This window comes from Colobus angolensis, unplaced genomic scaffold (assembly GCF_000951035.1).
Source record: "Colobus angolensis palliatus isolate OR3802 unplaced genomic scaffold, Cang.pa_1.0 Scaffold252, whole genome shotgun sequence".
In the NCBI taxonomy this organism is placed as follows: Eukaryota; Metazoa; Chordata; class Mammalia; order Primates; family Cercopithecidae; genus Colobus; species Colobus angolensis.
The window spans coordinates 2,639,780-2,656,804 of record NW_012115733.1 but is presented as its reverse complement, the minus strand read 5'-3'; the positions used below and the strand labels follow the sequence as shown (position 1 = coordinate 2,656,804).

Genomic DNA, 17,025 nt, shown 5'->3' with positions numbered 1-17,025 from the left:
TACGCCACTGGCTCTCCTGGGTCTCCAGCTTGCTGATAGCAGATTGTGGAACTTCTCAGCTTCCAAAATCACATGAGCCAATTCCTTATAATATATTACATATTGGTTCTGTTTCTCCTACTGGTTCTGTTTCTCCAGAGAACTCTGACTAATACACCCAGCAATTCCACTTCTAATTCTAGTACTCGGACATGTGCACAGAGCTGTCAGAACAAGGCTGGTAGGAGTAAACAACCAGGAAAATCTTGTAAATGTTCACTGATAGCCAAGGACTATTACAGAGTGAAACTAATAATAGGGGGTTCATGTTACAGCACAGAGTGCCCACTGGACATGACACAGAATGGATGGGACTTGTGTGTACCTGCGGGGGTGGGGGTTACCTTCTACAGGATGTGCTATAGGCAGAGAAAAGTAAGGGGGAGTCAGTTACAGTGACCTAGTGCATCTGTGTAGTGTGCGCACACACACACTATGTAAATACAGAGAACTGAATCTGGAAGGAAACACCAGAATTTGACCTCAGTGGTCATTGTGGGGAAATGGGGGTGGAGATGATTGCTAGAGTCCATGTACTGATGTGTTGTTCAAAAAAATTTTTTTTTTCTTTTAAGAGAAAGAGTCTCCTTCTGTCGTCCAGGCTGGAGTACAGTGGCACAATCTCAGCCCACTGCAACCTCTGCCTCCCGGGTTCTAGTGATTCTCATGCCTCAGCCTCCCAAGTAGCTGGGATTACAGGTGTGTGCCACCATGCTTGGCTAATTTTTGTATTTTTAGTAGAGATGGGGTTTTACCATATTGGCCAGGCTGGTCTCGAACTCCTGACCTCAATTGATCCACCCGCCTTAGCCTCCCAAAGTGCTGGGATTACGGGTGTGAGCCACCGCCCTCGGCCTGTTTTTCAAATCTTTTATACAAACCTGTATTCACATATTATTTGTGTAACTCTTTTTAAAGGAAAATCATATGCTTAAAAACAATATCTGGCCGGGCGCGGTGGGTCACGCCTGTAACCCCAAAACTTCAGGAGGCCAAAGGAGGCCACTTGTAGGCAACATAGCAAGACCTCATCCTTACTAAAAATATAAAAATTAGCCAGGTGTGGTAACGCACACCTGTAGTCCCAGCTACCCAAGAGGCTGAGGCAGGAGGATCCCTTGAGCCCAGGAGTTTGAAGCTGCACTGAGGCTGCATGATGGCACCAGTGGGCTCCAGCATGGGTGACAAAGTGAGATCCTGTCTCAAAAAAACAAAAACAAAACCATATCCACAACACAAAGTGTTTGTGTTGGGGGTAACTAGAAACAAAAGTCTCAAACTCACATGCTCCAAGGGCCAGACAGGTAACTTGTAAGAGAGATGTGGGAGCTCAGCTCAGGGTAAAGTGAACAACAACCGGGCTGATGAATGTTCTCTGACTCTCAGCAGTGGAAGGTGAGGGTGAGTGAAGGGTGAGTGGGGAGGAGGAGGAAGACTGCAAATCTCATCCCCCAAAACTCATCCCCCAAAATTATTCAGGAACATCACACCCTAGGGCTCAGAACTTTTTTTTTTTTTTTTTTAAACAGAGTCTCACTCTATCGCCCAGGCTGGAGTGCAAGGGCGCAATCTCAGCTCACTGCAACCTCCGCCTCCCGCGTTCAAACTATTCTCCTGCCTCAGGCTCCTGAATAGCTGGGACTACAGGTGCACACCATCATGCCCGGCTAATTTTTGTATTTTCAGTAGAGATGGAGCTTTACCATGTTGCCCAAGCTGGTCTCGAACTCCTGGTCTCAAGTGATCCGTCCACCTTGGCCTCCCAAAGTGCTGGGATTACAGGCGTGAGACACCGTGCTTGGCCAAGGGGCTCAGAACTCTTAAGAGTTTAGGGATCTTGGCTTGGAAACAGACCCATAATAGGTCAGAGCAGTCATACTCTAACTCAGATAGCTCACAACTTCACACCCCTGACACACACTCTCAAACAGCTCACAGATCTCACACTTTGGAGACATACCCCTAAGTAGAACAGAGGCATCACACCCTAGAATAAAGATCCCCTTAATACTTGGTGGTTTTTCAGTATCATTATTATTATTGAGATGGAGTCTCACTCTGTCGCCCAGGCTAGAGTACAATGGCGCCATCTCGGCTCACTGCAACCTCCGCCTCCCGGATTCAAGCGATTCTCCTGCCTCAACCTCCCAAGTAGCTGGGATTACAGGCGCCCACCACCACACCTGGCTAATGTTTTGTATTTTTAGTAAAGATAGGGTTTCACCATGTTGTCCAGGCTGGTCTTGAACTCCTGACCTCAGGTGATCCACCTGCTTTGGCCTCCCAAAGTGCTGGGATTACAGGTGTGAGCCACCGCACCCAGTCTTCAATGTTAACAAGAAGTAATCCCTTACACACCCACTTTAAGCTTTTAATTTCGAGGCCCTGAGTTTAATGTCAAAGTCCTTCCATTTGCACCACCTACCTGTGTCACCTCCCACAGTCCTCAGCCTGTGCCCTCCCATTCCTGCCCCTTGATCTCCAGGTGCTGAGCCAGAGGGTTGTCGGGAGGCCCCTGGACAAAGACGTCTACCCTGCCATGCTGCGCCATCTGCCCTCCAGGCTGCCAGTCAAGATGTGGGGCAGGATTTTGGAGAAACAGGTGAACAAAGTGGCCGCTGGGGTTCTGGGGCAAGGGTGTTGACACTGAAGCTAGTCTAGTAACCTGTTTCCCTTCTCTGCCGGCTCCCATTTCCTGTCCTCCTCTCTCCCTTTCTCTTTCAGAGACAAGCAGAGGGCAGCAGAGGCCCATGGAAAGGCCCGGCTCTAAGCCATGGAGGGCCCTGTGCTCAGGTGTGCAGGGCTGGGCCAGGGCTGAGGGCTGGCTCCTCCCCCAGTTCACCAGGGACAGGTGGAGAGATACAAAGGTGACTCACGCAGGGTGTCCCTGAAGCTGTCATGATTAAGGCCGTGTGGAGAGAGGCTAAGAAACACAGCGCTGACCTTGAGCTTTAAGAGAGGAATTCAGAGGCCCCTGGCAACCTGAAGGGGACCTTGAAGAGGACCCTGTAGGAAGACAGAACCATTCCCTGTGGAGGAGGCCAAAGGAGGAAGGACATGGTGTTCCGGGTACTCTGACTATAGGGATTTTATAGGCTGTGGTGAGAAATGAAATGGATTACATTTTTGTAGAGTGTGTAAAACAGGGCTTGGCACACAGTAAGCCTTGTGTGATTACTATGTCTTTTTTTTCTTTTTTTTTTTTGAGACCGAAGTTTGCTCTTGCTGCCCGGGGTGGAGTGCAGCAGTGCGATCTCAGGTCACTGCAACCTCTGCCTCCCAGGTTCAAGCGATTCTTCTGCCTCAGCCTCCCTAGTAGGGGATTACAGGCACACACCACCATGCCCACCTAATTTTTGTGTTTTTAATAGAGACAGGATTTCACCATGTAGGCCAGGCTCAAACTCCTGACCTCATGTAATCCACCCATCTCGGCCTCCCAAAGTGCTAGGATTACAGGTGTGAGCCACCGCACCCAGTCCTTTGTGTGATGACTATGTCTTGATCATCATTTTATAAAGCAGGCTTTGTAACTTCACCTCCAAGACCCTGCAGGATCCAGACCCTGCCTTGCCCTCCCACTCATCTCTTACTCACTCTTGGGTTCTGAGCCACGCTGGCCTTCCTGTTCTTGAAGAGAGCCATCCCTGCTCATCCTTGAATTTGCAAAGATGGAGCTCCGAGTCCGCAAAGCAGGATCTGGGGAGTGAATCTGAGCTGGCAGGGAACTGAATAATGGGAGGAATAGGTGGAGTTTATTTCCAATAGACTATCAAAATGATATGGATGTGGCCAAAGCAGTGCTTAGGGGAAATCTATAGTTCTAAATGCATAGATCAGAAAAGTAGAAAACTTGAAAATCAAGGATCTGAGCTTCCCTATCAAGAAACTGGGAAAAGAATGGCAAATGGAACCTAAGAAAGTAGAAGGAAGGAAATTATAACAGCAGAAACTGGTGAAATAGAAAGCAAACATACAATAAAGCCAACAATGTCAAAAGTTGATTCTTTGAATAGAATAATAAAATATTCGCAATGTCTATTTTATCTCAAGAAATTAAGAGAAAATTATAGATTGCCAATTATCAGGAAAGTAAATAGGGTATTGTGACAGATTCTATAGATGTTAGAAGGTTAATAAGGGCTGGGTGCAGTGGCTCATGCCTGTAATCCCAACACTCTGGGAGGCTGAGGAGGGAGGATCGCTTGAGCCCAAGAGTTCAAGACCAGCCTGGGAAACACAGTGAGCCCTCACCTCTACAAAAAAATGAAAAAAGAAAACAAAAAATAGTTGGGCATGGTGGCACACACCTGTAATCCCAGCTACTAGGGAGGCTGAAGTAGGAGGATTGCTTGAGTCCAGGAGGTTGAGGCTACAGTGAGCTGTGATCATGCCACTGTACTCCAGGCTGGGCAACAAAGCAAGACCCTGTCTCAAAAAGGGAATTAAAAAAGAAAGTTAATAAAATTTTTTTCAACATATGGCTTTATTTTCAATGGAGCCAAAATGTTGGTCATTTTCTCTTTCTGCAGTTCCTATGTCCATGTGGATCTTTTGTATCCACTGGGAGAGCAGAACTCAGCAACTTCACTAATGCCTCCTCCACTCAGGAAAATAGAATGGTACAGGATTTTTTTTTAGCTGGAGCTCAGTGAAATCAATTGTTTAAAATGGGCTGGTTTCAATGAAACTAAACGCAGTGGAATAGAAAATAATAAAATAGCAAAGGGTAGAATGGAATCCAATTGAATCGGATAGAATAGAATAGAAATTAGTCAGACTTTGTGCCACGCACTGTCCCTAGTTGTTCCAGTAGATATTTATTTATTGAACAAATATGATTGAACCAGTTGTTTGGGAAAGAATGGGGAACAAAACAAACAGAAGCCCCTTCTCTTATGAAGCTTACATTCTAGTCAGGGAGACAGGCATTACCATCTGCAAAGGCCCTGAAATGAAAGGTACAAGGGTGGTCCTTATGAGGAACAGGCAAAAGGACAGTGTAGATTGGAGTTCAAGAGCAATGGATGAGGCTGTAGAGATAGGGGGTCATTGTAACTGAGTCTAGATTTTAAGAAGATAACCACATATCATCATCATCAATCCTTTTATAGCACTTGATATGTATCAGGCATTGTTCTATGCCCTTAAAAACAGAACTTTTTTTTATTTTTTTATTTTTTTATTATTATACTTTAAGTTCTAGGGTACATGTGCATAACGTGCAGGTTTGTTACATATGTATACTTGTGCCATGTTGGTGTGCTGCACCCATCAACTCGTCAGCACCCATCAATTCGTCATTTCTATCAGGTATAACTCCCAATGCAATCCCTCCCCCCTCCCCCCTCCCCATGATAGGCCCTGGTTTGTGATGTTCCCCTTCCCGAGTCCAAGTGATCTCATTGTTCAGTTCCCACCTATGAGTGAGAACATGCGGTGTTTGGTTTTCTGTTCTTGTGATAGTTTGCTAAGAATGATGGTTTCCAGCTGCATCCATGTCCCTACAAAGGATGCAAACTCATCCTTTTTTATGGCTGCATAGTATTCCATGGTGTATATGTGCCACATTTTCTTAATCCAGTCTGTCACTGATGGACATTTGGGTTGATTCCAAGTCTTTGCTATTGTGAATAGTGCCGCAATAAACATACGTGTGCATGTGTCTTTATAGCAGCATGATTTATAATCCTTTGGGTATATACCCCTAAAGAGCTTCTGCACAGCAAAAGAAACTACCATCAGAGTGAACAGGCAACCTACAGAATGGGAGAACATTTTTGCAATCTACTCATCTGACAAAGGGCTGATATTCAGAACCTACAAAGAACTCAAACAAATTTACAAGAAAAAAACAAACAACCCCATCAAAAAGTGGGCAAAAGATATGAACAGACATTTCTCAAAAGAAGACATTCATACAGCCAACAGACACAGGAAAAAATGCTCATCATCACTCGCCATCAGAGAAATGCAAATCAAAACCACAATGAGATACCATCTCACACCAGTTAGAATGGCAATCATTAAAAAGTCAGGAAACAACAGGTGCTGGAGAGGATGTGGAGAAACAGGAACACTTTTACACTGTTGGTGGGATTGTAAACTAGTTCAACCATTATGGAAAAGAGTATGGCAATTCCTCAAGGATCTAGAACTAGATGTACCATATGACCCAGCCATCCCAAAAACAGTACTTTTTAAAAACTCTCACAATACTCCTATATGTATAAAATCATGCTCATTTTATAGAAGGGGAAACCAAGGCACAGAGAAATTAGAGAAATTATTTAAATGTCAGTCTGGCTCCAGAATCTTTTATATTTATTTATTTATTTATTTATTTATTTTTTGAGACACGGTCTTGCTCTGTCACCCAGGAGTCTGGTTGCGTGATCATAGATCATTGCAATCTCCAGTCCCAGGCTCAAGTGATCCTCCCACCTCAGGTCCCCAAGTAACCGGAACTACACGTGAGCATCCCCCAACCTAGCTAATTTTTGTATTTTTTTTGTAGATACAGGGTCTCACTGTGTTACCCAGGCTGATCTCCAACTCCTGGGTTCTAGGGATCTGCCTGCCTCAGCCTCCCAAAGTGCTGAGATTCCAGGCGCCACAGCCAGAATCTATTCTTTTAAGCATTATACTCCATTGCTTATAGTGCCAGACCACAGGTGCTTTATAATCCTGTAGCAGAGATACTGTAAATACACAAATTACTAAATAATTCAAGTCAAGAGAAAGATCTGATGGGAAGTGTGCTGATGGCGGGAAAGTGGAAGGGGTGGTAGTAGTCCTCCCTCTGGGTGTCAAGGTGGATCTGTAAACACACATGCCCAGAAATCTTCATTTCTTCTGAGATGCCCCCTTCTTGTCCTGTTCTCTGTGACTGAAGCTGCAGAATGAGAAAGGAGGGGGCTGGGTAAAATTGGCCAATTCACAGAACTGGGCCTCCTCTGTGTCTTGTCACTTCTTGGAAAACAGATGAATTCTATTTAGGGGAAAACAGGGGAGGGCATTGTCTTGGTCTCCACTCCACTAATCTTCACTTCTGGAAGAGGAGAAAGGGAACAAGAAGGCCAGGTGCAGTGGCTCACCTCTGTAATCCCAGCACTCTGGGAGGCCGAGGCAGGCAGATCACTTGAGGTCAGGAGTTTGAGACCAGCCTGATCAAAATGGTGAAACCCTGTCTCTACTAAAAATACAAAAATTAGCTGGGCGTGGTGGCGCACACCTGTAGTCCCAGCTACTCAGGAGGCTGAGGCAGGAGAATCGCTTGAAGCCAGGAGGCGGAGGTTGCAGTGAGCTGAGACTGTGCCACTGCACTTCCAGCCTGGGCAACAGAGTGAGACTCTGTCTCAAAAAAAGGGAAAAAAAAGAAAAGAAAGGGAACAAGAAAACAGTGGAGAGTGGTCATGGCAGACATGTGGGCTCTCGTGAATCCACACATGGGCAGTAAGACTCTACCAATAAGTATTCTCTCAGGCCTTTCCCCTTGAAAGAGGGTGAGGAGGAAGTAGAGTAATTGGGGAGGTAGGGGGAGGTAAGGAGAAGAAAACACGGGTGTGACAAGTGGCAATGTGGTCTCCTCTGACTTTTTTTTCTTTTTTTAGTCATGGAGGGACAGCAGTCAGACCCCTCCCCCATGTCTTATCCGTAGACTTGACCACATCGTGATGACGGTGAAGAGCATCAAAGACACCACCAAGTTTTATTCCAAGATCCTGGGCATGGAGGTCATGACTTTTAAGGTAAGCACTTTCCCAAATGCCAAAATTCAGGTGGGCTAAAATTTGTTGATAACACTTTAACATATAACTTAACTCTAAAAGGAAAACCACGGGAAATCTGAGAGAAAACATAAAGAGATCAATAGAGGAGATTCCAGATTGAATATATGGACTTCCAGAGAGACAATGGAGAAAAAGGAGAGGAGGAAATTATCATAGAAACAATGCAAGAGAACTCTGCAGTCGCCACATGAAAAAGGTTAACCAAGTATCCAGCATGTTGACACTTAAATGGATCCTTATGAAATTATAGAACATCAAACTGAAAAAGTAGATGCTAAGAGCTTTCATAGAGATTAAAAAGTAGATTATCTACAAAGGAAAAACAAACAAACAAATATCAGATTTTCCAAGAGACCAGAGACCAAAAGATAAAAGGACACCTTCAAGACTCTGAGGGGAAAATTTTCCACCTAGAATTCTATGTCCAACCAAACTATTAACCAAAGGTAAATGTAGGGGCCAGGTGCGGTGGCTCATGCCTATAATCCCAGCACATTGGGAGGCCGAGGTGGGTGGATCACTTCAGGTCAGGAGTTTGAGACCAGCCTGACCAACATGGCAAAACCTCGTCTCTACTAAAAATACAAAAATTTGCCGTGCATGCTGGTGCACGCCTGTAATCCCAGCTACTTGGGAGGCTGAGGCACGAGAATTGCTTGAGCCTGGGAGGCAGAGGTTGTAGTGAGCCGAGATTGCACCACAGCACTATCTAGTCTGAGTGACAGAGCAAGACTGTATCAAAAACCAAACAAACAAAAAGGTAAATGTAGAATAAAAGCATTCTTAGTCATGCGAAGTCTTAGAAAATTTGCCACTTGCTTTGAAAATTACTTAAGGGTATGCTATATCAAAATGGGGGACTGGCCGGGCACGGTGGCTCACGCCTGTAATCCCAGCACTCTGGGAGGCAGAGGTTGCAGTGAGCCGAGATTGCACCACTGCACTCCAGCCTGGGTGACAAAGCAAGACTCCATTTCAAAAAAAAAAAAAAAAAAAGATGACTAATCTCAGAATATGGAAGTCAGGCCACAACAGATCCCAAGAGGAGGATCCCAGAAAGGTACTTAGAGAACAATCAGTCCAGTTTGGTACAGGTGTAAGAAAGACCCCAGGAAAGACAGATCCAAGGGAAAAAAGAGGTTTCCATCAATTGAACTATCCTTGAGAATTTGGAACAACTTCAAAAAAGGCAAATGCAAAGAAAGCAAAAAATGCCTAAGATGTGCTTCAGTAAGTGAATGGCTGTATCAACTGTGGCACATCCAGACAATGAAATATTATTCAGTGATAAAAATAAATGGATTATCTGCCAGGTGTGGTGGCTCACGCCTGTAATCCCAACACTTTGGGAGGCTGAGGCGGGTGGACCACCTGAGTCAGGAGTTTGAGACCAGCTTGGCCAACATGGTGAAACCCCATCTCCACTAAAAATACAAAAATTAGCCAGGCATGGTGGCGGGTGCCTGTAATCCCAGCTACTCAGGAGGCTGAGGCAGGAGAATCACTTGAACCCAGGAGGCGGAGGTTGTAGTGAGCCAAGATTGCGCCATTGCACTCCAGCCTGGGCGACAGAGCAAAACTCTGTCTCAAATAGATAAATTAATTAAATAAAATAAATGGACTATCAATCCATGAAAAGACATGGAGGAAACTTAAATGCCTATTACTAAGTAAAAGAAGTGGGGGAGGCTGTGCATATGTGGGGGCAAGGTGTATATATCCCTATACCTTCTGTTCACTTTTGCTGTGGACCTAAAACCGCTCTAAAACAATTAAGTACACATGAACACCTCCCCCCCCCGACACACACACACATATAACTTAAATAGAAAGGGCTCGAGGAATCACAAACAGGAGAAGAAAAATTTTTTTAGACAGGGTCTCACTCTGTTGCCCAGGCTGGACTGCAATGTTGCGATCATGGCTCACCACAGCCTGAACCTCCCGGACTCAGGTGCTTCTCTTGCCTCACCCTCCTGAGTAGCTGAGACTGTAGGCACGTGCCACCACATCCGGCCAATTTTTTCTATTTGGGTAAAAATGTTAAATCTAACATGGAACCTTATGCAGAAATGTAGTATTGTGCAACATCAGACTGGATGTGTACACAGCAACATGAATGGGTCTTGAAAAGAACGTGCTGAGTGAAAAATGAAGAAACCATCAGGTCTACAGCATGCTACCCTTTACAATACACGTACGTAAAACAGTAACACACTTTTTTATTTTTTTTTTTTGAGACGGAGTCTCGCTCTGTCACCCAGGCTGGAGTGCAGTGGCGCGATCTCGGCTCACTGCAAGCTCCGCCTCCCGGGTTTACGCCATTCTCCTGCCTCAGCCTCCCGAGTAGCTGGGACTACAGGCGCCCGCCATCTCGCCCGGCTAGTTTTTTGTATTTTTTAGTAGAGACGGGGTTTCACCGTGTAGACCAGGATGGTCTCGATCTCCTGACCTCGTGATCCACCCGTCTCGGCCTCCCAAAGTGCTGGGATTACAGGCTTGAGCCACCACGCCCGGCCAGTAACACACTTTTTACTTTTTTTATGAAAACCTAAGGATACACATCAAACACATTGTAATGGTTGCTTAAGGTAGAGATGGGAATGGCGAATGAAGAGAAAAAGATAAATAAAACAAGAGATAGTCCTTGCGTGGGCCAATGGTGACAAGGTGTATGATGCCTCAACCTCTGGACTTGGACACAATGGAGTGAAATTTCAGAACATTAGGATTAAGAAAAATCCTAAAGCTGCAGTAGTGGAAGATGGATGTATCACCAACCAAATAATAGAAAACGCAGATGAACATCAGACTTCTTAACAGCAACACTACATTTGGGGAAGACAATGAAGCAACATATTTAAAAGGCTATGGGAAAATAAGCTGCAACCTACAATTGTACACTGAGCCAAACTATCTTCAAGTCCAAAAGTGAAATAAAATCGGCCAGATGTCGTGGCTCACACCCGTAATCCCAACACTTTGAGAGGTTGAGATGGGTGGATCACTTGAGGTCAGGAGTTCAAGACCGGCCTAGACAACATGCTGAAACCCTATCTCTACTAAAACTACAAAAATTAGCCAAGCATGGTGGCTTGCGCCTGTAGTCCCAGCTACTCGGGAGGCTGAGGCAGAAGAATCGCTTGAACTCAGAAAGCAGAGGTTGCAGTGAGCCAAGATCTCACCATTGCACTCCAGCCTGGGTAACAGAGCGAGACTCCGTCTCAAAAAAAAGAAAAAAAAGAAAAGTGAAATAAAGTCATTTTCTGATTGAATGGATGTGGTATCATTCATAGTGATATAAAAGAGATAAAAAAAAAAATGGCACATGTTGAGAGGTCCAGGAGAGGGAGGAGCCATGAAGAACATGGCAGGGCTGTGAGTTAGTCTGTAGTTGATCTACAAAAATAAACTTGCAGCCAGGCGTGGTGGCTCATGCCTGCAATCCCAACACTTTGAGAGGATGAGGCAGGAGGATCGCTTGAGCTCAGGAGTTGGAGTCCAGCCTGGGCAACATACTGAGACTATTGTCTCTACAAAAAAAAAAAAAAAAAAAGTTTTATAATTAGCCAGGCATGGTGGTGCGCACCTGTAATCCCAGCTACTCAGGAGGCTGAGGCAGGAGGATTGCTTGAGGCCAGGAAGTCAAGGCTGCAGTGAGCCATGATTGCACCATTGCATTCCAGCCTGGGTGATAGCATGGGACTCTGTCTCTTAAAAAAACTAAATAAATAAAATAAACATGCAAGTGGGTTATTTAAAGATTGTAAAGGAGCTAAAAGAGAAACTAAAAATGATAATCAAATTGTGTTGGAAGAGGTAGTAATGTGAATGAGCTAAATTCTCATTTATCATAGCAGGGAGATGATAGGAAATATCTCAAGTTGCTAAATCAAGAAATAGTGATGCGGCTGGGCACACTGGCTCACACCTGTAATCCCAGCACTTTGGGAGGCTGAGGCGGGGATCACTTGAGCCAGGAGTTCGAGACCAGCCTGGGCAACATGGGGAGATCCGGTCTCTACAAAAAATTAAAAAATTAGCCAGGCATGGTGGGGTGTGCCTGTGGTCCCCGCTACTCAGAGGTTGAGGTTGCAGGATTACTTGAGCCTGGGAGGATGAGGCTGCAGTGAGCCGTGATCGCTGCCCTGAAGCCTGGGCAACAGAGCAAGATTCTGTCTCAAAAAAAAAAAAAAAGAGAGACCAGGCACAGTGGCTCACGCCTGTAATCTCAGTACTTTGCGAGGCCGAGGTGGGCAGATCACCTTAGGTCAGGAGTTCGAGACCAGCCTGGCCAACACAGAAAACCCCATCTCTACTAAAAATATAAAAATTAGCTGGACATGGTGGCGTGCGTCTGTAGTCCCAGCTACTCCGGAGGCTGAGGCACAAGAATCACCTGAACCAGGAATGTGGAGGTTGTGGTGAGCCAAAATTGCACCACTGCACTCCAGCCTGGGCAACAGAACAAGACTCTGTCTCAAAAAATAATAATAAATAAATAAATAAACAGTGGTGCATCAGTTAGGGACTTTGGAGGCACATAGGAGAAAACTCAACTAACTAACTGTGGGTTAAACAAGACAGAGTTTTCTTTTCCTCTCACTGAACAACCAGTCCAGAGGTAGTCAGGTCATGGGCAGTGGCTGGGAAGCAAGAGGAAGTGAATGGGCAATAAGGGCCAGCACAGTGGGGTAGGGAGGTTCCTGGAAGCCCCACCCACACCTCTGCCCGCATCTCATTGCCCAGTCCAGCTAACGTGGCCTCTGGACGTGCTGGGAAATGTAGGTTTTTTAAGTTGGGCACACAGTTGACCCCACTGAAATTTCTGTTGTTTATAAGAAATAAAGGGGAAATGTATACTCGGTAGGCAAATTGCTAACTCTGCCTTGGGTGGTATAAACACTATTTGGAGATACGGAAATAATTTCAGGGAGATATGAACTCATACACTTGCCTCTAAGGAATGAGACTTGGGTGGGGCAAAAGGTTGTTGTGTAGTAGCCCCATTCTAGTTTTTATTTTTTTTAAAACCTTGTTGGGATGGGTGCAAAGGCTTCATCTCACACTCACCTTGGAGGTTTAATTCTAGGCTGTTGTCTCTGCCCTTCCCCGCCAAGTAGGAAGACCGGAAAGCACTGTGTTTTGGAGACCAGAAATTTAACCTCCATGAGGTGGGAAAGGAATTTGAACCCAAAGCTGCTCACCCAGTTCCTGGCTCCCTGGACATATGTCTGATAACAGAGGTGCCTTTGGAGGAAATGATCCAGCACCTCAAGGTGAGTGGGAGTTCTCTTCTTTTTGCAAAAGCTGCTGCAAACACAGTGAAAACAGAAGCATGACCCAGAGAGGTAACAAGTTTTACCACAACCAGATAATGCCCGCGCACAGTTATGTACTCACTATTTTGACTGACATAATTTTTTCATGTAAATAAATGTATTTAAAAAGGAAACTAAGCATCCCCATTGTAAAACAAACCAACAAGAAACAAAAAAACCTACATTTATACACTTAAATACTTTTTTGTTTTTTTTTGAGATAGAGTCTTGCTCTGTCGCCCAGGCTGGAGTGTAGTGGCATGATCTCAGGGTCACTGCAACCTCCACCTCCCAGGTTCAACCGATTCTCCTGTCTTAGCCTCTCAAGTCGCTGGTACTACAGGCGCGTGCCACCACACCTGGCTAATTTTTGTAGTTTTAGTAGAGACGGGGTTTCACCATGTTGGCCAGGATGGTCTCAAACTCCTGACCTCAAGTGCTCCACCCACCTTGGCCTCCCAAAGTGCTGGCATTACAGGCATCAGCCACGTGCCCAGCCCTAAATACATTTATACAAAAAGAAAATATTCATCCAAGTACATGAAAAACCCATTATGTCTTGGCATAAAGGAAAAGTAACTGTAAAAACCAACAGCTATAAAAGCATAACAATGTCATTAGATTCTAGCCACTTCTGTTCCCTGTACTCCCTGGCCCTGACATTACAAAGGGAGATATGGCAGGTGGTTAAAGGGATACTAAGAACTTGTTAGCTTCCACCTTCTTTGTATAACAAGAAGGACTGAAAGAAGATTGAAGAGGGAATAATTTCTGATTTGCTGTTATTTAATCCAGTGTCTCTGTAATACTTAAAATGATGTCATCTAGAAGAGGCATTGGCTGGGCATGGTCACTCACGCCTGTAATCCCAGCACTTTGGGAGGCTGAGGTGGGAGGATCATTTGGGCCAGGAGTTCCAGACCAACCTGGGCAACATAGTGAGATCCCATCTCTACAAAAAATAAAAAAATTAGCCAGGTGTGGTAATGCATGCCCGTAATCCTAGCTACTCAAGAGGGTGAAGTGGGAGGATCACTTGAGCCCAGGGAAGTTGAGGCTGCAGTGAGCTATGATCACGCCACTGCACTCCAGCCTGGGTGATACAGCAAGACCTTGTCTCTAAAAAATTAAAATAAGGCCAGGAGCACAGTGGCTCGTGCCTGTAATCCCAGTGCTTTAGGAGGCCAAGGAGGGAGGATCACTTGAACCCAGGAATTTGAGACCAGCCTGGGTAACATGGTGAGACCCTGTGTCTACATAAAATACAAAAAAAATTAGCCGGACGTGGCAGTGTGTGCCTATAGTCTCAGCTACTTGGGAGGCTAAAAGATAGGAGGATCGTTTGAGCCCAGGTTGAGGCTGTAGTGAGCTGTGATCGCACCACTGCATACTAGTCAGGGTGACAGAGCAAGGCCCTGTCTCTACAATAAATAAAGGGATATTAGTTTCCCTTTTGCAGAACACGGATTGAGGTCTTATATATATTCTGTGCAAATAACCTACACTCCTTCTTTGGGAAGTGTCAGTGAAAAAGACTGGTTTGGAAGGAAAATGGGTGAAGCATAGGGGTTAAGAGTATGGTCGTTGACCCAGACTGCCTGGGTTCGAATTCTGGTTCTGCCACTTACTAGATAATACTAGGCACTATTATCCTTCCCATTTTACAGATGAGGAGACCAAAGTACAGAGTAGTTAGGTACTGTGCCCAAGGCCATCTAGCTGATAAGTGGCTGGAACAGAGTGATGGAGGGGAGGATGATAGGAGATGAGGTCAGAAAGATACAGTGGTGTTCTAAGGTCTTCTGGGCCACTATAAGGAATTAAATTTTACAGACCGGGTGCAATGGCTCATGCCTGTAATTCCAGCACTTTAGGCGGGCAGATCACTTGAGGTCAGGAGTTCGAGACCAGCCTGGGCAGCATAGTAAGACCTCATCTCTATGAAAAATAGCTGGGCATGGAAGCATGTGCCTGTAATCCCAGCTACTCAAGAGGCTGAGGTGGGAGAACTGCTTAAGCCTGGGAGGCAGAGGAGGTTGCAGTGAGCTGAGATCTTACCACTGCACTCCAGCCTGGGCAACAGAGTGAGACTCTGTCTCAAAAAAAAAAAAAAAAGAATTAAATTTTGGTCTCACACAGACTTTGATGAATGACTTTTGTCTTTTCTTCCCACCTCAGGCTTGTGATGTCCCTATTGAGGAGGGGCCAGTCCCCAGAACAGGGGCAAAAGGGCCTATTATGTCCATCTACTTCCGAGACCCCGACAGAAACCTGATTGAGGTGTCAAACTACATCTCCTCGTGACGGAGGCTAGACCTCCTCCATTCTGTCCCCCTCGATGTCGCCCTCTCCTTTCTTCCTGCAAACCCCCACCCAGGCCCAGAGACCTCTGAGGACTGAAGACTTAGTCACTTCACACATCCTGCTCAGGGGGGAACCCAAGACAGGTTTGGGACCAAACCTACATGTCTGTATGTCATCCAAGCTGGCCTAATAAATGCATAACCTCTCTACGAATACGGGATCTTCGTTGTTGTATTGGAGCCATGCATGGGTGTTTATGTAAGGTGTGAGATCTCTGAGCTGTTCGGTCGGAGGCCTATGACCAGGGTATGACACCTCTGAGCACGGAATCTAGGATCATCCCCTTGGGATTCAAGGCTCCTGACAGATTTCTCCTTGTCAGTGATGCCATCATCTTCATCCTTTCCTAACTCGCCTCACTCCTCCAGTTGCTGCCTGCTGTTTCCTCCATTCCTGGGCCTCGCAGAATCCCAGAATCTCTCATTCCCATCAGACCTTCCAGGACCAGCACCAGGCGATACTACCTCTTCCCGGAGAGCCTTCTCTAGTCTCACTCTCAGGGTATTTAGCACTTTCTACCTTTGGATCTAGTAGATAGAAGAGTTCAAGACCAGCCTGGACAACATAGTGAAACCCTCCCCTCCACAAAATAAATAAATAAATAAATAAATAAGGCAAATCATCTCAATTGAAGCATAGCTCGTGGCAGGGTAGGCGGGACAAGGTCAAATTTCCTCTGTTTCTGTGCCCCTCCATCATTCAGTCAACTAAAAATGTATGTTAAGCACCTACTGTGTGCCAGGCACTGTTCCAGGCACTGGAGAGACAGCATTGAGCAAAAGAGATAAGCATACCTCTGTTTGTGGAATTGCCATTCTAGTGGGAGAGATAGAAAATAAATAAAACTAAGTAGGTAAAATATTAAGTATGTTACAGGCTGATAAATGGTTTGGAGAAAAAGAAAACACGGAAAAGAGGGAATGCAGATAAAAACTGTTGGGGCAGGTTGGACACAGTGGCTCACCCCCGTAATCCCAGCACTTTGGGGGGCCGAGGCAGGCGGATCACTGAGGTCAGGCGTTCGAGACCAGCCTGGCCAACATGGCAAAACCCCGTGTCTACTAAAAATACAAAAATTAGCCGGGCGTGGTGGCCTATGTCTGTAGTCCCAGCTACTCGGGAGGCTGAGGCACCAGAATTGCTTAAACCCAAAGGCAGAGGTTGTATGAGCCAAGATCACGCCACTGCACTCCTTCCTGGGTGACAGAGTGAAAGTCTGACTTGAAAAAAAAAGAAATTGCTGGGGCAGCTTCTGATGTCTAATGAGGTGGTCCCGGAAAGTGTGACTGAGAAGGGTCTTGAGCACAGATCTGAAGAGATGAGTGAGCCACACAGCTAGCCAGTGGAGGAAGGGCACACCAGGCAGAGGCATCGGCCAGTGCAAAGGCCCTAATGCATGAATGTGCCTGGTGTGTGTGAAGAACAGCAAGGAAGTCAGTGGGGGAAGCAAGGGGTATAGATGGGTGGGGTCTGGCAGGCCAGGGCAAGGGCTTTGTCTTTTACTCTGA

General features: G+C 45.7%; 1 protein-coding gene across 1 annotated transcript; it reads left to right on the top strand.

The window, feature by feature from the left end:
* The first annotated feature begins 2,543 nt into the window (after nt 1–2,543).
* On the top strand, nt 2,544–15,664 carry GLOD5 (glyoxalase domain containing 5). The gene is made up of 4 exons (XM_011946710.1): nt 2,544–2,641; nt 7,653–7,790; nt 12,956–13,111; nt 15,332–15,664. Exons 1-4 carry the CDS (start codon nt 2,579–2,581, stop codon nt 15,455–15,457), a joined length of 483 nt encoding a protein of 160 aa, XP_011802100.1. The 5' UTR covers nt 2,544–2,578; the 3' UTR covers nt 15,458–15,664.
* Nucleotides 15,665–17,025: the final 1,361 nt, after the last annotated feature.

Excerpts from the sequence above, each read along its gene's own strand:
- GLOD5 (XM_011946710.1), top strand. The coding sequence starts at position 2,579 with ATGCTGCGCCATCTGCCCTCCAGGCTGCCAGTCAAGATGTGGGGCAGG. Across the intron at positions 2,642-7,652 it reads GCAGGATTTTGGAGAAACAG|TCATGGAGGGACAGCAGTCA; the intron begins GTGAACAAAGTG and ends TTCTTTTTTTAG. Across the intron at positions 13,112-15,331 it reads AAATGATCCAGCACCTCAAG|GCTTGTGATGTCCCTATTGA; the intron begins GTGAGTGGGAGT and ends TTCCCACCTCAG.